The sequence below is a fragment of the Scophthalmus maximus genome, chromosome 10 (genome assembly GCF_022379125.1).
Source record: "Scophthalmus maximus strain ysfricsl-2021 chromosome 10, ASM2237912v1, whole genome shotgun sequence".
Classification (NCBI taxonomy): Eukaryota; Metazoa; Chordata; class Actinopteri; order Pleuronectiformes; family Scophthalmidae; genus Scophthalmus; species Scophthalmus maximus.
The window spans coordinates 182501-207653 of NC_061524.1; the positions used below are offsets into that span (position 1 = coordinate 182501).

The 25153-nt window shown below is 46.5% G+C and overlaps 6 protein-coding genes and 1 non-coding gene across 14 annotated transcripts in view; 3 read left to right on the forward strand and 4 right to left on the reverse strand.

Annotated features, from left to right (window-relative positions):
- LOC118284157 (synapse differentiation-inducing gene protein 1) overlaps nucleotides 1-541 on the forward strand; it is a 7736-nt gene extending 7195 nt beyond the window's left edge. For all 6 annotated transcript variants that reach the window (XM_047334714.1, XM_047334713.1, XM_035606847.2 and 3 more), the window contains one exon: nucleotides 1-541. This exon is cut by the window's left edge and continues 827 nt beyond it. The gene's annotated coding sequence lies outside the window, so the exon portion shown is untranslated.
- A 1101-nt stretch (nucleotides 542-1642) lies between these two features.
- LOC118284158 (cystatin-F) lies at nucleotides 1643-3751 on the forward strand. The gene is made up of 4 exons (XM_035606848.2): nucleotides 1643-1956; nucleotides 2593-2771; nucleotides 2859-2981; nucleotides 3237-3751. Exons 1-4 carry the CDS (start codon nucleotides 1917-1919, stop codon nucleotides 3354-3356), a joined length of 462 nt encoding a protein of 153 aa, XP_035462741.1. The 5' UTR covers nucleotides 1643-1916; the 3' UTR covers nucleotides 3357-3751.
- Nucleotides 3752-4180: 429 nt separating this feature from the next.
- On the reverse strand, nucleotides 4181-8683 carry LOC118284152 (adipocyte plasma membrane associated protein). The gene is made up of 9 exons (XM_035606835.2): nucleotides 8490-8683; nucleotides 8095-8211; nucleotides 7019-7134; nucleotides 6634-6726; nucleotides 6426-6542; nucleotides 6173-6347; nucleotides 5952-6086; nucleotides 5450-5642; nucleotides 4181-5120 (listed from the first exon to the last, which is right to left on the reverse strand). Exons 1-9 carry the CDS (start codon nucleotides 8579-8581, stop codon nucleotides 4911-4913), a joined length of 1248 nt encoding a protein of 415 aa, XP_035462728.1. The 5' UTR covers nucleotides 8582-8683; the 3' UTR covers nucleotides 4181-4910.
- Nucleotides 8684-9331: 648 nt separating this feature from the next.
- LOC118284150 (zinc finger protein OZF-like) lies at nucleotides 9332-11417 on the reverse strand. The gene is made up of 2 exons (XM_035606829.2): nucleotides 11191-11417; nucleotides 9332-10913 (listed from the first exon to the last, which is right to left on the reverse strand). The coding sequence occupies exons 1-2, from the start codon at nucleotides 11296-11298 to the stop codon at nucleotides 9390-9392; spliced, it is 1632 nt and encodes a 543-aa protein (XP_035462722.1). The 5' UTR covers nucleotides 11299-11417; the 3' UTR covers nucleotides 9332-9389.
- A 245-nt stretch (nucleotides 11418-11662) lies between these two features.
- On the reverse strand, nucleotides 11663-22420 carry acss1 (acyl-CoA synthetase short chain family member 1). Its single transcript, XM_035606820.2, has 14 exons — nucleotides 21961-22420; nucleotides 19805-19901; nucleotides 19290-19489; nucleotides 18312-18487; nucleotides 18076-18228; nucleotides 15435-15582; nucleotides 14471-14608; nucleotides 14302-14394; nucleotides 13744-13856; nucleotides 13215-13341; nucleotides 13007-13134; nucleotides 12721-12784; nucleotides 12448-12566; nucleotides 11663-12051 (listed from the first exon to the last, which is right to left on the reverse strand). The coding sequence occupies exons 1-14, from the start codon at nucleotides 22283-22285 to the stop codon at nucleotides 11860-11862; spliced, it is 2073 nt and encodes a 690-aa protein (XP_035462713.1). The 5' UTR covers nucleotides 22286-22420; the 3' UTR covers nucleotides 11663-11859.
- On the forward strand, nucleotides 16153-16258 carry LOC118284347. Its single transcript, XR_004784834.1, has one exon. It is a non-coding gene; the product is annotated as a U6 spliceosomal RNA (small nuclear RNA).
- Nucleotides 22421-22618: 198 nt separating the features above from the next.
- Nucleotides 22619-24999, reverse strand: LOC118284151 (zinc finger protein 85). Of its 3 annotated transcripts, none has more exons than XM_035606831.2 (4): nucleotides 24788-24999; nucleotides 24078-24308; nucleotides 23952-24006; nucleotides 22619-23868 (listed from the first exon to the last, which is right to left on the reverse strand). In XM_035606831.2, the coding sequence occupies exons 1-4, from the start codon at nucleotides 24914-24916 to the stop codon at nucleotides 22952-22954; spliced, it is 1332 nt and encodes a 443-aa protein (XP_035462724.1). In that variant the 5' UTR covers nucleotides 24917-24999; the 3' UTR covers nucleotides 22619-22951. The 3 variants fall into 3 exon arrangements, with proteins under 3 accessions (XP_035462724.1, XP_035462723.1, XP_035462726.1); XM_035606830.2 differs by having other exon boundaries at nucleotides 24078-24314; XM_035606833.2 differs by having other exon boundaries at nucleotides 24078-24290; nucleotides 24788-24998.
- Between the last annotated feature and the right edge of the window lie 154 nt (nucleotides 25000-25153).

Genomic DNA, 25153 nt, shown 5'->3' on the forward strand with positions numbered 1-25153 from the left:
CGTGAACACGAAGGTCCTCAAACCTTTCAAGGACATTTAAGGTTTATTTTAATCTGAACTATGATCTTTTCCTAAACCTGATCGAACCACGACCGCTCACAAAGTTCAAAGTTGTATTGAACTTCGTACGAGACAGGATGTGATGTCACCACACACAAGTCTGTCTAATGTTCATCCAGCGAACACAGTCTGTGATTGGCTGGTCCGGACTTTGCAGACGTCAAACTGTTCTGAGATCAGTTGTGAAACGAGCTCCGTCTGGTCATCGGCAGCTTCCACATGAACTCTGGGCTAAAAGGCTGCGACCAATCACAGGCCTGCTGTCACCTGTGTGATGTCATGCACACGTGTTTAACGAGGGCTGTTGTCGGGTTGTTTGTCTTTATTCAAGAACATTGAATATAAGAACCTTTAACATCTCTCAGACTTAAAGGAACATTCTGAGGTTTTTGTTTCCTTTCTGTGTTAGCCTAGCTTAGCACGAAGACTGGAGATTTTAATAGCTTGTTAATAAAGATAAAATGTTTTATTTCAACTCAAACAACTTTGTGTCTTAATGACTTTGGCTTAAGTGAAGAACTCAGAAGCTTCTGATGTGTTTCAACTGAAAATAAGGATGGGTGACGAGACGGAACGCCCCCTTGTGTCTGGCTGCAGAATAGGTCATAAGCCCCGCCCCCTCGTGTCTGGCTGCAGTATAGGTCATAAGCCCCGCCCCCTGGTGTCTGTGCAGTACAGGTAATAAGCCCCGCCCCCTGGTGTCTGGCTGCAGTACAGGTTATAAGCCCCACCCTCTGGTGTCTGTGCAGTATAGGTCATAAGCCCCGCCCCCTGGTGTCTGGCTGCAGTACAGGTCATAAGTACCACTGAGTTATTGAATATTAAATTTGTGTCCAGAGCAGCAGGATGTTTGTTCAGCTGCTGACCTTTCAGACTGAACATCACCATGGCAACAAGGGAGGAAGAACAGTGTCAGAAGAGATGAATATATATTCCACAGATGACTATCTTCCTGAGGTCATGATCAAATATTCTTCCTGAACCAGTTTATTTATTAATCAGTATATTTCCATTAATCTTGTCTTGTTATGTCATGAATCTGTGCAGATGCTGCTCTGTTTCCTTCAGTACCATCAGTTGAAACAGAGCAGACAAACTGAGTTCAGTCTTTGACTCATCGTCGTACTGAGCGCGCTCAGTCTGGAGATAAAGATCCGTCTGATGAACAGCAGCTGTAGCAGAGGAAGAGCGAGGGAGGGGGCTGATGGGTAATTAACCTGATGCATTGTGGTTGTTGATCTGATGGGACGGAGCAGCAATTTAGAGAAGCATGAATAATGAGTTTAGTTTCTCCATTTCTGTCTTTAACCAAAGTGAGGACGTTTGGACAAAGTGAGGACGTTTGGACAAAGTGAGGACGTTTGTGGACGTTCAACGTTGGCAAACTTTTGAACGTTGGACACATTTAAAAGTTGGCAACAGTTTTGAAGCAGCCTCTCGACCTCCGACGTGTTGGTCGATATCTCTGATTGGTTGTTGCTCCTCTGATCAGTCGTGTGATCAGCTGACAGTTTAAGGGCGGAGGAGGAAGTTGCTCAAACTGCTTCCCTCTTGTGTCGAGTCGTTGCTTCAGGTTTCTGATGAAACTCAAGCTGATCAGCTGTGAGAGAGCGGAGCTACAGTGCATGATGGGAAACTGAGTCCCTGTTGCAAAGTCATCAACTGACACCTGTTTACTGTGAACGTGACTCAGCAGGATTTCAGGGCCTGAACAGGTACAGGAAGTCGACCCACTGACAGGAAGTGATGTCACACGTGTACAGAAGCTGACTGATTGGTGCGCGTGTGTGTGTGTGTGTGAGAGCTGCTGTGGTCGGAGTGTGTTGGTCTCACAGGAAACAGAAACAGAGTGAACGATGGGAGTGAAGACGCTGCTGCTGCTGCTCGTCGCTCTGGGTAAGAACACTTCCTGTTTCCATCATCAACAGCGACTGATGTTGGGAACGACATCGAACAATACAAACTGTTTCACTCAGGAAGTGATCAGCTCTGATCGATCAATAAAACCTCCTGTTCTTCATCACGTCGTTTAGACAATAGAACAAACGGCTTCATCACTGATCAGTGAACAGTTAAACTACAGATTAGCTCATTAGCTTCACTCCATGTTAGCATACAGCCACATGAAGCTAACGCTACAGTTTGACTGTTACATGATGACGTCATGATGAAGCCTGGATGGAATGAAGCTAGCAGCTAACGCTAGCTGTCTTGTCTCCTCCTCTGTATCGTGACTTCATGTTCACAGTTTACATCAACACAAGTTTGATCTTTAGCATTCAATGTAGCGATTAGTATTTTTACAAGCATGACGCATTCCTCTAACGCGGTGAGCAAGGACGTTAGCCTTGTATGCTTACACACACTCAGAACTCTAATTCTAGTTCTTTAATTGATTCTGAAGAGACTGTTCAAAACTGACCAGCAGCTGATGATGTCATCCTCACGATGATGATGTCACAGACATGTCCTGCGAATTAAAAAAATCAATTTGAACGACCTTTATTGATCTTTGTCCTCCTGCTCTTCCAGAGGTGAGGTTGGCGGCGGGAGGTCAAAATGGCCGCTCCATGCCCGGCTCTCCGACCAACATCAGCCGGGACGACCGCGGCCTCCAGCAGGTCGTCCTCGCCACCGCCTACTCCTTCAACAACCAATCAAATGACGCCTTCCTCTTCAAGCCCTCCACCGTCCACCGAGCACAGCGACAGGTCCGACACCACAGGAAGTGACTCACTTCATTCACCACAAGCTGTGGTGTGTGACTCCAGATGTTGACAGATGTGTGGATGTTTCAGGTGGTGAAAGGGGTTCGTTACATCGTGGACCTGGACGTCTCCAGAACCATCTGTCGAAAACGAGACCACAACGACCACGACTTGTCCAAGTGCGACTTCCAGCCTGAAGGCCGTCTGCAGCAGGTCACTCACACTTCATCACATGACATCACGACGTGACGTGACGTGACGTGACGTGACGTGACATCACGTGACATGACATCAGATCACATGAAATGACGTGACATCACATGTCATCACTTAATTCGCTTCATCGTCCTTTATTCAAGAGGCTGTGACAAGAGATTATCAGGAGCAATGTCAAAGTAAAAGTTTTCAATCAATCTGATAAACACACACACACACACAGTGTCTGAACATTGAACTTGTGTCTTCCAGACGTTCCGGTGTCACTCTGACGTTTGGTCGATTCCGTGGACACACGAGATGAAGATTCTCGACTTTGTCTGTAAAAGCATGAAACCAGCAGAAGATCCAGGTTCTGATGCTTCGACCTGAAGAAATCTGAGCTGTCATCGATCACCTGGTCACTGATCATCAATCACCTGGTCACTGATCACCTGATCATCAATCACCTGGTCACTGATCACCTGATCATCATTCACCTGGTCACTCATCACCTGATCATCAATCACCTGGTCACTGATCACCTGGTCATCATTCACCTGGTCACTGATCACCTGGTCATCATTCACCTGGTCACTGATCTTCTGTCCTTCTCTCTGTCCGGCTGCTTTACATTTGAGAAATTAAACTTTTTTCACACAATAAAAAACTACTTTTCCTCCTCCTCCTCCTGACAGAACGAGGCCCCCCTGCTGGTCAGAGGGAGGAGCAGCAGGCAGGTGGACATTTATAAAAACATATATAAATTATTAAAAACTACAAATCAACTGTTTTATGAAACTGAATTTACTTAGATTTTTTTTTAAATTCACATAAGTGACGATTAAGAGAAGTGGTGATTTCGGATGTGATTAAGGGTTAGGGTGATGTAGTGACATCATCAATCAATTAATACATTAATTGAAAAATATTTTGATATTATCAAAGGTGAAAAAATAACATGAGAGTCTGTTGATTTAAACTTTGTCCATTTCATCCAAACTAGAAATAACCACTTTGACCTGGGAAGAATATATATTTCAAAATCAATTGTCATTTTAGTATTAGATTTAATCTTTAAAAACCAATGAATACATAAAATAAAAATATTGATATCATGTTCTTTAAAACGCTTCATCAAACTTTGCATCTCATTCTATATTTTATTTGTAAAATCTTTATTTCTATTTAGTTTTGAAACATGAAGGAAACAAACACACTGAAAAATATTTTATTCAGTTAATGAAATTAAGCTGCAGAACAAGAAGTAAAGGAGACGACATCTTCATCACCTTCATCATCATCATCAACTTCATCATCATCACAGACCAGGAAAAAAGGAATCCAGTGAAACTACAGAAATGATTCAGACTCTGTCTCAGAGTAAAACGTCGCCACATCACAAAGATCTGAGTCATTTCCGCCTGTGGCTAAAGCTGATTGGCTCGTCGTCTGGTTATGATGATGTCACAGACGCAGTGAAGCCCTCGGTGGGTGGAGTCAGATGACCGATCAGCTGTGAGCGATGACGCAGCTCCGTCAACATCTCGGACAACTTTTCACTTTGAACAACAAACATGTTGAGCAACAAACATGTTGAGCAACAAACATGCCTACAGATGAAAGTGAGCAGCACTGTGGTTCTCAGACCCGGGGACAAGGGTCAGGGGACAAAAGAAGATTGAATGAATGCACGTAGTATGTTAGCAAGATAGCATGTTAGCACATTGCTCTGTTGCATCGTTTGTCAGGACTTAGATTAATCTGAGAACAATGGATCATAACTCAACTGAATAAATAACGAGGACGTTTGATAGAAACTTATGTATTATTGCCGATTGTTCGTCACAGCCGATCGATCGGGTCTGACCGGCCCTCGGGTCAACGTCTGGACGACCTGCGTCCCTGTCCTTCAGAGTCTTGTGTCTGACAGATGCGTCCTCGTGTCTAAAGGTCGCGCAGGTCGAGCGCGGCGACGTACGGCGAGCGAAATGACCCGAGGTACAGACGCCCATCGTGCTCGTGGACCTCGCTCACGTGCGCTGCCACCAGGCCGCCTGGGTCGTGGAAGCTCCGCGTGCAGACGCCGCCATCGTGGAGCTCGGCCACCAAACTGTAGCGAGGGACGAACTTCATCAGAACCTCCGCACTGAAGAGCTGCGGTCGCCACGACGACCGGGGAGGAGAGGAAACAGGGTGGTATGAGGGAAAGAAGGATACAGAGGAGGATTGAGTAAGGAAGCAAGACAAGGAGACAAACGAGTCATCAAGAGACACGCGCGAACACACACACAGAGTTATTGACGGGGGTCACAGGTCATAGGTCAGTTCTTCCTTTTAAAAACACAAAATATCAAACATGAACTTTGACCTTCATATGTTCCTGTAATCGACTGTTTGGAATTTATTCTTCTCTTGAACCTGGACCTGGATCTGGACCTGGACCTGAAACCTGAACCAGGGCCTGAACCTCTTTGTGTTTGTACCTTGAAGACGAGTTTCTTAATCCAGGGTCTCTGGGACAGGAAGTCCATCACGGAGAATCCAGGGTTGGGCCGCACTGCCGCCATGGCGACCCAGTATCCTCCGCTGGAGCTGCGGCGGATGTTGTCGGGGAAACCGGGCAGGTTGTCCACGAACGTGTCCATCCCGCCTTTGTTCAGACCGGCGACGTGGACCCTGGTCCGGAGAAAAGTACAGAAATGGTTACCATGGTAACCAGAGAGGACTGGTCATGTGACTGTTGATAATCTGATTCCATTATTTATTAACATCATCCATCATCTTTTACTTCTTATTTGATTTATTTTTACTGTCGTTTGTGACAAACATGTTGGAACTTTTTTTTTAGCATTTTGATTTGATTTTTGTTCATGAAGTTTCACATCAGAACTTTTTGATTTCATAATTTTTATATTTGGTTGTGAAACATTTAATTTATTCATAAAAAGTTATAATAATTGTTGTTGTCGTCATCAGGTGGGTCACCTGCGTATCCGGGCCATGGTCGTCTCGGCGACCAGCACCGACTCCTCGTCGGGCAGCAGCTCGATGCCGTTTGGGAATCTCAGGTTTTCCATCAGAACTGACAAGTCGCCGGTCTCCAGGTCCAACTCCAGAACTCTGAACACACAACAGACAGGAACTCTCAGTGACAGGAAGTGGAACCATATTTATTTTTTAGAGTTAAATTAAATAAACGCTCGTACCGTCCGTCGGCCGTGGCCTCCATGATCAGGCTCAGATAGTCTCTGCGCTGCCACCTGCTGCTGGAGTCGGTGAAGTACATCTTCTTCCCGTCCTGTGTCACCGCCACGTCGTTGATGAACGACAGCTTCTTGCCAGCGACCACCTGACCACCCGCCACCAACCGGGTCGTCTCACCTGCAGAGACCAGAGGGGGGAGCTCAGAATGGTAATGTCCCACACTGATGATGATGATGATGACACACGCCCACTCACCGGTGGTGGGGTTGACCTCGAACAGACCCAGGTAGGCGTCGGCTACGATCAGAGTCCCGTTAGGTCCGACTCTGATCCCTAGAGGACGACCGCAGCTCTGCTCCTCCTCCCTGGAGCCTGGGGGACGACAGGCCACGCCCACACGAGACATGAACAAACCCCGGCCACACGAGACGGACTGACAGATCTTAAACAGTCAATTTCTCACCACAGGGAAGTTTTCCGAGTCTCGTCACCGTGTGGATCCTTCGACCAATCAGCTTCACGATTTTCCCGTCAGCTGTTCCGGAGAACAAAACATCTGCAGACAGAAGAGACAAACATCTGTCAGCTCTCAGTCTCTGTTCATGGTCTTCATCACTGAGAGGGGTTTTACTGAAATGGACACTCTGGCTTTAATGAGGAAGTTCGTGACGAGAGATTATTATTTTATTATTCACGAAGCTGTCAATTACTTGGACTGAAAGAATAAACCAAGTAAAACAATTTTAACAAATGTGAAAGTCAGCAGCCCGAGGGCGGAGCCATGGGGAACTCTTGAGGCCTGAGGGCGGAGCCCTGGGAACACCTGAGGATCACTTAAAATGTCTGACCTCCGATGTTGGCGATGGACTCGGGTCCAAGGATCTGGTCCTCGAAGAGTCTCTGGGCCTCGCGGAGCTTCAGGTTTGGCTCCCAGCAGCCCGTCATCACTGGAGGCTCCTTCAGGCTGCAGCGCACACAACCACCAGCAGGGGACAGTTAACAAAACTGTCCCACAACTAAATATAACATGTTCAACTTTTAACTCAAATTAGAATATTTATTATCATATTTTATTTTAATATCACATTTGACTAGAAATAATGCAACTTTATTTTTCAAAATATTATGAACTTCATATTAAACTATATCCCTACTTAATTTCTTATGAATTACTTATTATATAATAATAATATCAATATTATCACGACTTTACTCTCTTCAAACTTGTTCCATATTAAAATTTGACAAATACTACATCTTGATTCTAAATATTAGAACTTCATTAAATATGACTTGATAGAGAAATAATGGATCTTTTGACTTTTCTTTAACTATTATATATTTTTTTCAGAATAATACGACATCACGAGAAGTTTAAAAAAAGAATATGATAAATTCATTCTTGAGATTTCATGACTTTATTCTTTACTTTGGTTTTTAAAGAAATTATTTTTCATCCATTTTATGACTAAAATCTCAAAGTATTCTAATTTTATAGAACTTATGACTTTTTCCTGAATGTAACATACGATGTAACAAATCAACACATCTGTAAATCAAGTTATAAATGCTCATTGTATTAATTATTAAATTATATATTTTTATTATTAAATAATAATTTAATTATTTCAGATGATTTCAACAACAAAAATTGAATATTTAAAGAATCAAGTCAGAGTCAATCAGTTGTTGATTTTGAGATTCTAGCTCTTTGAATAAGAACAAATACTTTATTAAATAATAACTAATAAAAATAATATTGATGATCCATCTGTCATGAATGTTTCCACATGATGACAGGAAGTGAAAACATGAACAGGAAACGAAGTTTCACAATAAAACGGAGACAGAAACCTTTTTTTTAAACTGAACTAAATCAATCTGTCATATGGTTCTATTAATATCCTATCTGAGGATATCTCACGTGAACACGTCGGGCTGGATCGGAGACTCAAGGATGAGGACGATGAAGAGCAGAGGAAGAAGCAGGAAGCCGCCGAGAGACACGAGCGTCACCTGGAAAACCTTCCCGCTGTACGTCCTGCGACCGGAAGACAAACGTCATCGATCAATCCCAAATCGATCAGTGACGTCACTGTCCGGACGCCCTCAACCGGAAGACAAACGACATCGATCAATCACAAATAAATCAGTGACGTCACTGTCCGGACCCGGGGACTACGTCACGTTGATAAACAGTCTGACGATCTGATCAATGATCGAACTAACTGAAACAATCGGACCGTCACCGGAACCGGACCGTCACCGGACCGGTCCCGGTGACGGTCCAGTGACCGCGGCCCTGGTGGCGGCTCTTACCCGGACCCCTTGTGTCGGTGCTCGGGCAGCTCGTCGGTGATGACCTGCGGTCTTTGCAGCCGCCGGAGCCGCAGACCCGCGGACTCGTTCATGCTCGACTCGGACGGTTCGGCCCAGTTGTCTGTCTGGAGCGGATCTGTGTGTTGACTCCCACCGGGGCTGTCACTGCGGACTTCCGGTCCGCTTCAAAATGAAAGGCCCCTCCCACAAAACTGACGTCAGATGTTTTTTCTTTTTCTTTCCTTTAAAAAAAGAAAAAAAAAGTTGACAAAATAAAAACAGGAGAAAGAAAGAATAGTATTAATTTTAAATGTAATATAAAATTTATGAAAATATAAAAACCAAAAGAAAGAAATAAAACTAGTAAACTAGTAAAAATAAAATAGTAAATAATAAATAATTAATATAAGTCAAATAAGATAATAAAACACCAAATGTAATAAATCTCACTTAATACGAAAATTGAAACAAAAGAAAAAATAAGAAAATTAAATATTGAATTAGAATAAAAATGAGAAACAATGAATTTAATGAAAAGTCGTTTTTTATTTTAATATTTGTAGAAATGAAAGGTTTAATCTTCTCCATCTTTGTTCTGATGATGATGATGATGATGTCACAGACATCTCACTCTCTTTGATTTAACTCATTCAAACTTCAGACCGAGAAATTATTTATGACATTTAACCTTTTTATTTCACAGAAAAGAGAAATAAACAGATGTATTTTCAGAATCCTCTGAAATTTACAAACAAATGAATTTATGAATGTGAATATTCAAACAGTCAAACATGTACAGAACCAGCAGAGAGCGCACTAACACAACCTGGACCCGGTTCAGACCTGGTTCAGACCTGGTCCTTCTCCTGGTCCTGGTTCAGACCTAGTCCTGGTTCAGGCTCAGACCTGGTCCTGGTCCTGGTCCTGGCCCGTCCCGGCAGGGACACACTTGTGGACCCGGAGGCTCCTCCGGGCGGTGAAGCGGCGGCTGCAGGCGGCGCAGCTGAACGGTTTGTGTCCCGTGTGCAGCAGCTGGTGCGTCTTCAGGTTGTTGTTCTGACTGAACCGTTTCCCACAGACGTCGCAGCTGAACGGTTTCTCGCCGCTGTGGACCCGTTTGTGCCGGACCAGGTTCTGCGACACGCTGAAGTTCTTGCCACAGACCTCGCAGACGAAGGGCTTCTCTCCGCTGTGCGTGCGCAAGTGCAGTGCGGCGCTCGCCTGCGACGAGAAGCTCTTGTCGCACTGAGAGCAGCTGAACGGTTTCCCTTCCGAGTGGCTGCGGCGGTGCATCGTCAGGTAGCTACGCGAGCTGTAGCCGCGACCACACACGTCGCAGGTGAATGGTTTCCTGTCGCCGTGCAGCTGCAGGTGAGTCTTCAGCACCTGGGCGCTAGTGAAGCTCCTCCCACACTCGCTGCATGCGTGGACCCTCTTCTTGCTGTGGACAAGCTGGTGGCGTCTCAGCGACACCGAGGACGAGAAGGTCTTTCCACACTCGCTGCAGCCGAAGGGTTTGACGCCGGCATGGCTCCTCTCGTGCAGCAGCAGCGCCCCCCGCTGTCGGAAGCCCTTCCCGCAGTCGCCGCAGATGAACGCCCACTCGGCGCTGTGCATGGCACGGTGCACCTTCAGGTGTCCGGCCTGAGAAAAGCTGCGGCCACACTCGTCGCAGGTGAAGGCGCGGACGCCGGAGTGGACCAGGCGGTGGCGCCGCAGGTTGGCTGAGAAGCTGAATTTCTTCCCGCAGGCGTCGCAGCCGAACGCCTTCTCTCCAGTGTGGACGCGCTGGTGAACCGTCAGGCTGCTGCGGCTGGAGAACCGTTTCCCACAGCGCTCGCATGCATGCGGCCGCTCGCCGCTGTGCGTCCGCAGGTGAGCGGTGAGGCCGCTCCGCTGGCTGAACGACTTCCTGCAGACGGTGCAGGTGAATGGCTTCAGGCCACCGTGCACGCTTTGCTGGTGCACGTGGAGGATGCGGTGGGTGGTGAAGCCCTTCTGACAGGTGGGACAGGTGAAGGGTTTGTCCTGCAGGTGGACCCTCAGGTGATCCGACAGGTAACTGTGTTGTCTGAACTCCCTCCCGCACTCTGCACACCGGAACTTCCTGTCCGTCCGCTCACAGGTCAGCTGATGACGCCTCAGGCCGCCGGGCGCCTGGTGCGTCTGCAGGAGGCTTCTGCTGGTGAACTCCTCCCCACAGGACAAACTCCGGAATGGTCGCTGGACTCTGACCCTCAGGTCGCTCCGTCTGGTGGTCGCAGGAATCTGCTCTGGTTGGCCTTTCACATCCACTGCTGCAGAGGGGGCGGAGTCCTGAGGCTGTGATGAAGAGTCGTCTTCATCGTCCTGCTGCTGCAACAAGAACCTCAACTGCTGCAGAAGAGACTGAAGGAGAGTCTGAAGCAACAGCTGCAGCTGCTCCTACACACACACATACACACATATACACAAACACAGTGTTTTATAAATAAAGTTGAGTTGAAGAGAAGCACAGACACAGTCTGTTGTAAATAAACACACTCAGTCACTCAGTCAGTCAGTCACTCTCTCTCTCTCTCTCTCACACACACACACTCTCACACACTCACACACACACACACACTCACACACACACACACTCTCACACACTCACACTCTCACACACACACACTCTCACACACTCACACACACACACTCTCACACACTCACACACACTGACCGGTGTGTGTGAACTTCTCGCTCTGACGCTGTCACAGATTTCCTTCTTCGCGGTCTCTGTGAATTCCTCGATGGCGGAAGTGACGAGCTGCTGCGCACGTGATAACATGTTACTGACGTGACGTTTAAACTTTATAAAAACAAAGTTTAAATAAAAAAAGAGAAGAACAAACTACAGACGCTGCGTCTGTTGTTATTATTGTTGTTGTTGTTGGCGACAGTCTGTTCACTTACGGCATCGTTTACGACAGGAGCAGCGGAGAGACGCCGCCGTTCGGTCGCCCCCTGCTGGACGGAGGTCAGACCACCACTCACTGACGAATAATACAATAAAAATAACAGAATTTAAAAGTTTCTGAATTATTATTGTCAATCTCAGTTCATTGACGAACTGTGATACAACGTGTTTGATCAGATTCATTAAACAAACTCCTTGAAACTGTTTCAAATTCAAACTCAACAACGATTAAATCTCATGATGTAAAATATTTTTATTCTGATCAAACAAAATCATCTGAATGAATCAGACAGGTTCTTATTATTAATATTCAGTCACATATTAATATTGATCAACTCAAAGTGACACGTGAAACAAAGTGCAGATTATTTACTGTCGTTTATTGCTAAATTAAAATCAAAACTTATGACCAATTTATGATTCATAAAGTTTTTAGGCCCCTCCCCCCTCCTCCTGACTCCTCTGCTTCCGGTACAGCTTGTGCGCCTCGACGATCTCCTTGACGACGGACGGGTCGTCCAGAGTCGACACGTCGCCGAGGTCGCCGGTCGTCTCCATGGCAACCTTCCTCAGGATGCGCCTCAAGATTTTACCGGAGCGTGTCTTCGGTAACCGCTTCACCACCTGTCACCAGGGCAACGGGAGATTATTATTATTATGATAATGATGATGATGATGATGATTATTATTATGATTATTATTATTCACACAGTTTAAGAATTTATTCGTACTTTAATCAGACTGAAAGTGAATCTATTTAATCTACATGATCAATATGTTTGAGAACTGATCAATAAGAAATGTGAATAAAAAAGAACAAAATATTAATTGTAATCATAATTAACAGATTATAGATGTTTATATTAAACAATTATGTAAAGAAAACAATAACAACAGAAGCTCTATTATAAATATTATAAATAAAATAATGATCTGAAAAAACATCAAACAACAAACTATAGAAATAATAATAATGATAATAATAATAATAATAAGTTGACGTGTTGAGTTGTGACTCACCAGGAAGTGGGCGGGGACTGCGTACTTCGCAATCTTAGTGGCGACGAGGTTTCTGAGCTGCTGCAGGAGGAGGACGGGGTCGTCAGGGTCCTGCTTCACCACCACGAAGGCAAAGGGCACTGACACACGCACACACACACATCTTTAGTTCCTGAAGTTACACGTCATGACTCGTCCTGAGCAGCAGGAGGCAGTAGAGAGTCACAGATGGAACAATGTGTGTGTGATGATGATGATGATGATGATGAAAATGAAGATTAAGATGTCACTCACCTTCTCCTTTGATGTCATGTGGGATTCCAACCACAGCAGTTTCTGGAACAGCTGGATGTTCGTCCTGTACAAACAATCACCACGACGACAACAACAACGACAACAACAACAACAACAACAACAATCAACAGTTCATTTTTATTATTGTTTGCTGTTTTGAGCTGAAAGACAAAGATTTTATAAAACTCATCACGTGTCATGTGATCGTTTAGTTTCATGTCGTCACATTCCTCCAGTGAGAGAATAACGATGATCATGTGATATTAATATTCATATTAATATTCACCAGAGCGTCTTCGATCTCCGCAGTGCCCAGACGATGTCCGCTGACGTTGATGACATCATCCATGCGACCGGTGATCTGGTAGTGACCGTCCTCGGAACGGCACGCCCCGTCGCCCGTGAAGTAACAACCTGACAGGAAACATGAGGTCAGCTGACGACGAGGTCGTGACCCTAAACATCACCGTTGCTATGGTTACACGTTCACTGACCAGGAAACGGTTTGAAATAGGAGTCGACGAATCTCTGATGATCTCTGAAGACGCTGCGAGCTAAACCGGGCCACGGCTGACGGATGCACAGGGCGCCGGAAACCGAGGCTCCGCCCACTTCTTCACCCTGACACACACACACAACAATGTCAATCATCCTGTTACTAAGCAACAATAAGACTTTCAATGATCTGATTAGCTGTCACTTCCTGTCAGTGTCACTGAAACTCGTCGTAACGTCGCCTGGTGTCGATCAGCTGTTTATGTGTTTCAGAGAAAGTTAGGAGACCTCGTCACACGATGAGACTGAAGGATCCTAATCGGATCTAATCTGATCTAATCTACACTGATGAAGAAGAAAACCAGATTACAGTCCAGAAACAGGATGATTAATTTGTGACACGTCTGAAAGTCTGAAAGTCTATTAATCAAAGAAACAGATGCTGCGACTTTTAATTACAGATTAAAGAGAGAGAGAGAGAGATTATTATATCATATGTATATTATATCATCGTCACGACTCTCTCACCTTCTCTCCCATGAGAACCGGCTCGATGCCGAAGAACGGCCTCATGGCCATCGCAGGGACGATGGACGCTCCGTCCTCCGCAGGACGAGGGGCAATGCAGATTCCTCCGGTTTCTGAGATATGACAAGGTGAGGACACATGAGGACACGAGGACATGAAGACGATGTTTCAACATCGTCTTCTTTGTGTCCTGAGTCGATTCTTTGATGTGTAAACTGCGGAAGACACAGATTCCTCTCTCTGCCACCAGGGGGCCTCAGTCCTTTCCTCTCAGCTTTATTTTCCTTTAATTTCCTGCTTTAGACATGAAGCAGCTGGTTCAGTGACTGTGGAAGAATTAGGTCGGAGCTCTGATGTCCCGATGTCAGTGAAGTGATTTACTGAAGCTGCAGATGTTTTACTGATAATCCTTCAAATTAGTGTCAAAGATCCAGGAAAGAGGCTCCTCAGACGTTACCAAGGCAATGCCTGCTTCAGCCAGCCACTGTACATACAGACGATCAGTGACTGACCTTTGACCCACAGACTGATGACACAGTGGAAGTGGGCGTGTCTCACCTGTCTGCCACCAGGTGTCCACTACAGGACACCGTCCGTCACCCACCACACTGTGGAACCAGTGCCAGGCCTCGTGGTTGATGGGTTCTCCCACTGCAACACACAGCAAACACTAATCACACAAACACGCTCTCAGGATGACCTCAGGTGACCTTAGGTGACCTCTCACCTGACCCCAGCGTCCTCAGTGACGAGCGGTCGTACTTCTTCACCCAGCTGTCGTCGTACTTGAGCAGCAGCCGCAGGGCGGTGGGCGCCGCGTAGAACTGAGTGATGCTCAGACGCTGCACCGTCTCCCAGTACCTGCCTGAACACACACACACACACACACACACACACACACACACACACACACACACAGTGTAACACGTGTGTTAAATATTGCTGCAGCATTGAATTGTGGGTCTGTTCCTCCTTTCCTCTCACATAGGACGCTCCAGTGTGTCCTCTGCTAAGGGGAGAGGAAAGGAAACACTGAAGCTCCTTTCCTAAGCACTTAGAGAATCTGAACATTATCAGGTGTGATCGTTATTCAAGATTCAGGAAACTTCCTCAGCAGAACTGACCATTGGACCTCAGCCTGTGTGAGCAGGAACATGTTGGTCCAGGGTCGTGACCTCGTCACAATGAGCGAACAGCCAATCAGAGCCAAGAGGAAACACGGCAGTAAAACAATCGAGGTGAGATAAACTGATAAACTGATAAACTGATAAACTGATAAACTGATAAACTGATAAACTGAGGTCAATGAGTAACTGGACGCTGGTTATTCATCAGACTTCAGTTCACCTGAACCTGACACCAACACTACTCTATACAGATGATACTTGTTTTGGACTCGTCTTCAGACAAAACGTCCATTTTAAAACTTCAACACAAACATTTTCATCTGGACGCAGCATCACAGCTGGTGTATCATATATCATAAATAATAACTCATAGATCATATATCATGATGTGCAGATGCTGACTGGTTCTGAACTGGGTTGTATGAGGTCAGTTGTGTCAGTTGTGTCAGTACTGAGGGAGCAGCAGGACACTGGGTGTGTTGTATGTGTTTATGGTTGTATGTGTTTATGGTTATGGTTGTTGCTGCTCTGTTATCAGTTTATGGTCTCAGATGAACGACCCACCTGGGTCTGGGTAAACGGGCGAGCTCTCGAACAGGACGGTGGTGGCTCCGTTGCACAGAGGTCCGTACACCACGTAGCTGTGACCCGTGATCCAGCCGATGTCGGCCACGCAGCCGAACACGTCTCCATCCTGGTGATCGAACACGTACTGACCCAAACACAACAGCAACACAACAACAACAACAAACACAACAACAACACACCGACGACAGTTTGATTAAAACAAAGATCCACTGATAAAAACACATCAGTGAAATAAAAACCTCTGATGACGATCAACAACGTTCACACCTGGTTTTCATTTACTGATTTACAGTATGTGTGTGTGTGTGTGTACATGAGTAAATTATGTTTCTATATTATCTTGTAGGAACCAGGATGAACTTCCCTGTTGGGACGTTAAAGTTATGATCAGCTGATCGACTTGCTGATCATAATCAAAATATGTGAAACGGTTCTAACACTCTCTCTCTCTCTCTCCTTTCACTCTGTGTTTATGACCTGATTCATTCTGGTTTTCTGTTATTTTGTTGTTGTGTGTGTTTTTTTTTCTCTTTTCATTTGTAGAGGACGTGATGTTCTCTGGTGAATCTTAATAAACATTGTGTTTTAAAAATCAAAAAAATCTCTGTCTCTCTCTCCCTCTCTCCTCACCTCCCTCTCTCTCTCTCCCTCCCCCTCCCTCTCCGTCTCTCCCTCTCTCCCTCTTTTAGTTTATGTGATACTTCGGTAACACATAAACTAAAATTGGAACGATACATAGAAGATTAGCATGGCACCTGCGCAATGATGACACGCAAATTCGTGAAGCGTTCCTCTCTGTCTCTCTCTCTCTCTCTCCCTCCCTCCCTCCCTCCGTCTCTCTCTCTCTCCCTCCATCCCTCCCTCTCTCCCTCCCTCCCTCTCTCTCTCTCTCTCTCTCTCTCTCTCCCTCCCTCCCTCTCTCCCTCCCTCCGTCTCTCTCTCTCTCTCCCTCCCTCCGTCTCTCTCCCTCCCTCTCTCCCTCCCTCCCTCTCTCTCTCTCTCTCTCTCCCTCCCTCCCTCTCTCCCTCCCTCCGTCTCTCTCTCTCTCTCCCTCCCTCCCTCCCTCCTCCGTCTCTCTCCCTCTCTCTCTCTCTCTCTCTCTCTCCCTCCCTCCGTCTCTCTCTCTCTCTCCCTCCCTCCCTCCCTCCTCCGTCTCTCTCCCTCTCTCTCTCTCTCTCTCTCTCTCTGTCTCTCTCTCTCTCTCTCTCTCTCTCTCTGTCTCTCTCCCTCTCTCTCCCTCTCTCTCTCTCTCTCTGTCTCTCTCCCTCTCTCTGTCTCTCTCCCTCTCTCTCTCTCTCTCTCTCTCCCTCCCTCCCTCCGTCCTCCGTCTCTCTCTCTCTCTCTCTCTCTGTCTCTCTCTCTCTCTCTCTCTCTCTCTCTCTCTCTGTCTCTCTCCCTCTCTCTCTCTCTCTCCCTCCCTCCCTCCCTCCTCCGTCTCTCTCCCTCTCTCTCTCTCTGTCTCTCTCTCTCTCTCTCTCTCTCTCTGTCTCTCTCCCTCTCTCTCCCTCTCTCTCTCTCTCTCTCTCTCTCTCTGTGTCTCTCTCTCTCTGTCTCTCCCTCTCTCTCCCTCTCTCTCTCTCTCTCTCTCTCTCTCTCTCTCCCTCTGTCTCTCTCTCTCTCTCTCTCTCTCTCTCTCTCTCCCTCTCTCTCTCTCCCTCTCTCTCTCTCTCTCTCTCTCTCTCCCTCCCTCCCTCCTCCGTCTCTCTCCCTCTCTCTCTCTCCCTCTCTCTCTCTCTCTCTCTCTCTCTCTCTCTCCCTCTCTCTCTCTGTCTCTCTGTCTCTCTCCCTCTCTCTCTCTCTCTCTCTCTCTCTCTCCCTCCCTCTCTCTCTCTCTCTCTCTCTCTCTCTCTCTCTCTGTCTCTCTGTCTCTCTGTCTCTCTCCCTCTCTCTCTCTCTCTCTCTCTCTCTCCCTCCCTCCCTCTCTCTCTCTCTCTCTCTCCCTCCCTCCCTCTCTCTCTCTCTCTCTCTCTCTCTCTCTCTCTCTCCCTCTCTCTGGCCTGGACCCAGCAGTTCTTGTGTTTTCCAGAATAAAGCAGCTTTTGTTCTGTTGTTTCATCCAAACATACACTGAGCCAACACACACACACACACACACACACACACATACACACACACACACACTGAGCCTCTAAGCAGCTTTAGAAATTAGCAGTGATAAATATTTGCCAGTGTTGTGGGGGGGGGGGGTTATGTTTCAATCATCATCATCATCATCATCATCATCAGGTCACAGAACAGATGTTTATGTCTGTTGATCTGAAACGAGCTAATTTAAAGCTTGTGACACCGATTTGGCCGCAGGGCAGCGTCCTGCCCTTCATCCTCCTCCTCTTCCTCCTCTGAGGACTAACAACCCTCTTGTTGTGTAACACTTGTGTAACTCTTGTAACCCTTTGTCTTCACTCCTCATTAAAGGAACAGTCAGTGAATCTGGAGAATGGTTGTTTGTCTCTTTGCTGTTCTTACTTATGATGTCACTGTTCTGTCCAGGACTTGAACCCACGATCTCGCGTCCGAGAGTCCGACTCACTGACCATGAGGCCAGAACCAGAGAGTAGCAGCGCCAACACCTAACACGTCTGTTACCATGTCGACGAGTGTGCTTGTGTGTGTGTACCTCGTGTGTGAGCGAGGTGTACAGCAGGTATCCAGCCTGTGAGTGGACGATTCCTTTAGGTTTCCCTGTACTTCCTGATGTGTAGAGGAGAAACAGGAAGTCCTCAGATTCCAGAGGCTCCGCAGGACAAACTGAGGGTTGACGGGACATGACCTGTACACGCACATTGTACTGTAGTAACACTGATACTACTGATACTAGTACTGATACTACTACTGATCAGGTGTAGCGATCACCTCCTCCAGGGGGACGTCCAGCTCTCCCATCACTGCAGGTTGTTGTGTCCTCTGAGAGACGAACACGTGTTGGACAGACGGACAGATCTTCACCGCTGCGTCCACGGTCGACTTGAGCTCGATGACTCGTCCTCCTCTCACGGCCTGGTTACAGGTGAGCACGGCCCTGCACTGAGCTGCAGACACGGCAACACAACATGACGACATGACGACGACAACAACAATAATAATATATATGTGTCACAACAACACAACATGACAACTTGAGACGACACTAGTTTAAATATGTTCACGTGGTTCCTGTTCACTGTGACTGAACTGGGAGGTCACATGATCTGATTATATATTTCTATGTGTAGATCAGTCACTAAACGTCTCTGTGCGAGTTCACACTTGAAGTAGATTCTTGGCTCCAGTTTCACTCGTCTGATCTTATAATTAATACTCCTGCCAAACTCTGACAGTGAATCAAACAGGATTTTCTGGATGGACGTGATCGAACCTCCGAGCGTCGTTCAAACACTCACTTCACTTTTCATGTGAACTTTGTTCATGTGACTGATCCTGTAAATGTGACTCTGCTTCTCTCACTTGTCCTTGAACATGACCTCAGCTGCCGTCCCATCATGCTTTGCTGCTCAGCCGAGATAAATGTCATGTTTGCGTTTTTGTTTCCAAAACACAAAAGTCCTTGAGCAGCGTCTGAGCTGCAGGAGAAGCCTGAACAGACAACAGTATATACTGTATATATACCGATCAATTAGGAGTCACAGTCTGTGCAGTAGTGATCGTGTAGTCGTGGTATCCAAACACGAGTCAGTGTCAGCTGTCAATCATCACGTCTCAGCCTCAGTTTTTATATCATCAAATAACTGATGAGAATCAAAGTGATCAGATCATGAACACATGAACAAACATCAGAACGACCTCTGACAGGAATATCTGCTCACATGGAGAGTTCAGACTGGTTTGACTCACCGTCCTGGATCCTTCCTGCCAGAGCCTCCGAGCTGAAGCCAGCGAACACCACCGCGTGCACCGCACCGATACGAGCGCACGCCAACATGGCCGCCACCGCCAGTGGGGACACTGGCATGTAGATGGCCACCCTGTCCCCCTTCTGGATCCCATGGCTCTTCAGGGTGTTGGCGAGGCGGCATGTTGTCTCCAGCAGCTCCCTGAGGACGGAGGCAACAGGTTCAAGTATGTCGCCACGATCAGGTTTAATCATAATGTAGCAAGAGCAGAAACGTACATGTAGCTTCTTTAAAATGACATAACTGGTTTGAAATGGATTGGTATGAAAAGTTAGTGCGATAACTTCAATTCATCAAACATACATTTATATAACATACAGTATTTAGTTTCATTTCCCAGTGACAGAATCTGTGTGTTACTGATGCTGTGATGAACTTCAGGACAACGGTAAGAAAGAGCTTGGTATCGTCTGCATAGAGGGAGAAGAGGGGAACCTTTTGTACAGGTGTTCGTACCTGTAGGAGACCTTCACCTCCGTACCAGGCTCGTCTCGCTCCCAGATCAGAGCCACTCGGTCCGGATGTTTCTCAACATGGACGTCCAGACAGTTCACTGAAAGACAGACGGACGGACACCGCAGGACGTCAACAGTGTCCACACTTCAGGAAGAGAGAGTGTGGTTTCAACATGACGTGAGAGACGGGTCCTCAGAAACAGACGTGTCCTCCGGAACAGATGTGTCCTCAGAAACAGACGTTTCTTCCAGACCAGACGTGTCCTCTCAACCAGACGTGTCCTCGGAAACAGATGTGTCCTCTGGACCAGACATGTCCTCACAAACAGACGTGTCCTCGGAAACAGATGTGTCCTCACAAACAGACGTGTCCTAAGATACAGGCATGTCCTCTCATACAGACATGTCCTCAGAAACAGACGTGTCCTCTGGAACACATGTCCTCAGAAACAGACGTGTCCTCTGGAACAGACGTGTCCTCTGGAACACATGTCCTCAGAAACAGACATGTCCTCTGGACCTGAGTCTGACACGTGGTCCTCTCTGTGATTGAACATTAATCCTAAAAGGGATTTGAGACTGAAGATCGTGTTTGGGTCACGCAGCAGTTTAATCCGTCACTTATCAGATCAAACAAATCACTCAGCCGTCGTTATTGGAATATTATTGGATTAATATCAGTGACAAACAGTAGAGAACAACAAGAGAAAGTAATGTCTCCATATTCTAACAACATGTTGTGGGTTCTATCATTAAACTGACTGTTTTTATTTCTTTGAGTGTTAACAGACTTGTTTCTGTAAATGAAAACACAACAATATTTTCAATAAATCATCACTTTACTTTTCTAATAATTCATCTTTCATAAGTGGAATGTAACTACAGACATTTACTCACGACTCATTGAACTGTAGACGAACACATTTACTTTTACACGATCAGATTCAGGTTTACTTCCTGCTTTGCTCATGTCATACATCCTTTTATAGTTATAACAATAAACGTCTCATGTTATAATGTGATGAGTTCGTACGGTGTGAGAATGTTTCTTATAACAAGAAAACATTTTGTAAGAACAATAAATTTTAAGTCAGTGATCTTCTTTATATACAGTCAGTGATCGTTTTCATATTCAGTCGGTTATTGTCTTTATATACAGTCGCTGATCGTCTTTATATACAGCCAGTGATTGTCTTTATATACAGTCGGTGATCGTCTTTATATACAGTCAGTGATCGTCTTCATATACAGTCAGTGATCGTCTTTATATACAGTCGCTGATCGTCTTTATATACAGTCGTGATCGTCTTTATATAGTCAGTGATCATCTTTATATACAGTCACCGATCGTCTTTATATACAGTCGCTGATCGTCTTTATATACAGTCACCGATCTTCTTTATATATAGTCAGTGATCGTCTTTATATACAGTCTCTGATCATCTTTATATACAGTCAGTGATCTTCTTTATATACAGTCAGTGATCGTCTTTATATACAGTCACCGGTCGTCTTTATATACAGTCAGTGATCGTCTTTATATACAGTCAGTGATCGTCTTTATATACAGTCGCTGATCGTCTTTATATACAGTCAGTGATCGTCTTCATATACAGTCAGTGATCGTCTTTATATACAGTCGCTGATCGTCTTTATATACAGTCGTGATCGTCTTTATATAGTCAGTGATCATCTTTATATACAGTCACCGATCGTCTTTATATACAGTCGCTGATCGTCTTTATATACAGTCACCGATCTTCTTTATATATAGTCAGTGATCGTCTTTATATACAGTCTCTGATCATCTTTATATACAGTCAGTGATCTTCTTTATATACAGTCAGTGATCGTCTTTATATACAGTCACCGGTCGTCTTTATATACAGTCAGTGATCGTCTTTATATACAGTCAGTGATCGTCTTTATATACAGTCGCTGATCAATCGATCGATTATTAAATCACTGTCAGATATCGAAGATGGAGTTGGATACAGTGACACTATCGGTATGACGTCACTTTACTCTGGTGTAAAGTGGCGGGAAAAGTCCAGACCCATCAGAGGGGAAATGTAACAGGGGGTTAAGTGATTGATCACTGATTGACAGATTATTGATCACTGATTGAAAGTTTCTCAACAACCACCAGCGACTCACCGGACACGTTGATCTTTCCTCCCAGGAACCAGCGGATCTTGCCGCTGCTCAGGTCGCAGTCCTGGACCTGGTGGAACGGTTCCACCCAGCGGAGCCTGTCGGCGGCGGCCGATCCCCAGAACTGATCCGGATCCGTGAGCGAGAGCCGGTACAGATCCTGGTGGGACAACCGGGACAGCCTGGAGGTCCAGGTGCCCGCTGGAGGCGGAGGAGGAGGCTGGGAGGACAGGGGCCGCAGCACCGGGGTCGTGGACCGGCCGAGACCCGGGGTCCTGCAGCGGCTCAGGAGGATCCAGAAGAACCCGGTACCTCTGTGAGCCGCCATGTTGATCCTGTGCGTCCAGACGTGAGACTGACCCCTCCCCCCTCAGGTGATCTCAGGTACAGTAACATAACTTTCACAAACTTCCTCTTTGTTCTGATCGATCATGATCCAGGAGAGAAAACTTCTGGTCGATAGATTTGATATACCATATACACACTGCTGCCCCCTGTCGATCCACACAGGAAGTGCAGGCCCTGTTCATGTTCACGTCTAAAGATTCAGAATATTAAATGATAAAACAATAAATCAACAGTTCACTTACACACTTAGTGAACATCACATCAGCTGACGTCAAGTTCAGTCTGAGACTCTGATAATAAACACACCAATTTATTCTTTCAAAGGATTTTATGATATAAAAGAATAAAACAATCAACAGATTAAATACAGTGAATTTGTTTGGCAGATTTGAAGCAGATTAAATCATCGCTGGTTGAACAGGTCATCAGATTTATGATCATGTTAATATCTGCAGCTCCGTCCCCTTGTTATGATCAGAGACAACAACAGTGACGTGTCACTTCCTGTCCAACAGGAGGGGGGGTGGCCACAGTGCTCACACTGAGGTGTGTGTGTGAGAGAGAGAACAACAACAACAACAACAACAACAACAACACACTAACAGATTCTTTATATTTTATGAAATATTTCAGATTTGAAGAGTTTTTAAATCAAACATGAATTCTCTCTGCTGGGTGTGGCTCTGTGGCTCCGCCCACACGCCTTCTCCCCAGTGTGGCTCCGCTGGTGAACTCTGAACTGCGACACGTTGGGGAACTTCTTGCCACAGACGTCGCAGGTGACGACGGCGTTCGCGGCCGGCAGCTCGTGCGCCGACAGCTCGTGCGAGTGTTTGCTGATGATGTGGTTGTTCAGGCGGCGGAAGCTCTTCCCACAGACGGAGCAGAGCTGCCGCTCGCCGCTGTGCACGGCCTGGTGGCTTCGCAGGTTGGCGGCCTGGTTGAAGCCCTTCCCACAGGTGGAGCACCGGTGCGGCCGCACGTTCTGGTGCACCAGCTTGTGGCGCGTAAGGTGACAGGCGTGGAAGAAGTTCTTTCCGCAGACGTCGCAGACGAAGGTCTTGTCGAAGTGCGTGACGCGGTGCGTCTTCAGCACACTGACGCACGAGTAACCTTTCCCGCAGACGTCGCATTGGACGCTCTTTTCCCCCGTGTGTCGCGCCTTCACGTGCAGGTCGCGATGAGCTTTGTGGTTGAACCTCTTGGGACAGTGGTCGCAGGCGTACGGCAGCAGCCCGTGTTCTCGGATCTCATGCTCATGGAGCTTCAGGATGCCGCTGAGCTGCGTCCCGCAGACCAAGCACCGCGGGTGAGACTTCCTCTGGTGGTCGGCGAATCGCTGTGCGTTGGGAAACAACATGGCGCACATCGAGCACTGATGGTGAGTGTCTGACGCCGGAGCGCTCCCCGAGTATGTTTCCTTCTTCCTCCGGCTGCGGCGCCGCTTCATGCTGCTCGCTAAAGCCGTCTGGCCCTTGACTGCTGCAGCAGTGACGCCGGGCGGAGGCGAGGGCAGCCGAGCGTACTCGTGGTCAGTATTAGGGGGAGGGGAGGGGGAGGAGCCTGTGAACGGAACACATAGGTCACTAAGGGTCAATGATATAGAGGTTGTGACTGCGATGCCCCCTGGTGGAAGGGGAACTCACCGTGGTCGTTGCCCGGCGGTGCAACCAGCAGACACCTGTCGACGACGACGTCGCTCTGAAACAGAGAAGTCGACAGAGTTCATCTTCTTCAGCGTCGTCACTTCACTTCTACTGTCGCTCACTGACCTTGTACTCCAGGAAGTAGGTCTGTCCTGAGGGGCGGGGCTTCCCTCCGCCGTCCGCACCTGCATCACAGCGAAGACCTTCATGTGTCCGTGTCTCCATGATGACGGCGTCTCTTCCGGTCTCCGGTGGCTTCACGGTGGAAACTTCAAACATCTGCAGGATTTTGTCAACAGCTTCAACACACCAACCGTCCAGCAGGGCAGCCATCTTCTCCTGGAACAACACACACATCTGGATCTGTCACCAAGACAACCGTCACACATCTGTCTCAGTATAGAATATCAAAACATAACATACAGTACTTTATGAATCTGTTTGGTGTCTTTCTCACGTATCAAGACTGTAACAGTTGTAACATTCAGGTGCTTCGTCAAATAATCACATCTCAATAATTGTCAATGGATCGTCAATAATCTGCAAATCTGCATTTGAGTCGACATTAGAAACACGTGGAAGCAGCTGTGAACAGTCAAATATTAAAACCAGACTCTCGTGGAAACACCTGTTGTCTCACCGGAAGCTTCACGACACGAGAGAGTTAAACCCGAGCTAGCTGCTGTAAACTGCTGTAAGCTGCTGTTAGCTGCTGTTAGCTGCTGTTAGCTGTTGTTAGCTGCTGTTCTTAGCTGTTGTTAGCTGTTGTTAGCTGTTGTTAGCTGCTGTTAGCTGTTCTTAGCTGTTCTTAGCTGCTGTTAGCTGCGGGGTCTTACCTCCGTTTCTGGACTCGTTTTATTTAAAGACATTTTCTCCGTCGCGGTGAAAATCTCCGCCATCACCGACTTCGCCAAGTTGTCAACGATCGACGTCACCTGAGTTTTAAACGTGATGAAGTCGATCATACCGGATGTTTACTGCGCTAAGTGTCAGGTTAGCTTAGCAAACAAACGGCTAACGGACGGATGTGGATAAAGGAAGTGACGCAGTTGTCCCATCCAACGGTTAATGTCTTTCAGAGTAAGAGCCCTCCGCTCCCCCGGATACAGGTGAATTAAAGTATGATACTGTATGTTTAAATATTAAGTTTCGTTTTACAAGTATCAGATCGTTTTAAAAAAAATTCTTCCTTCGTGCAATTG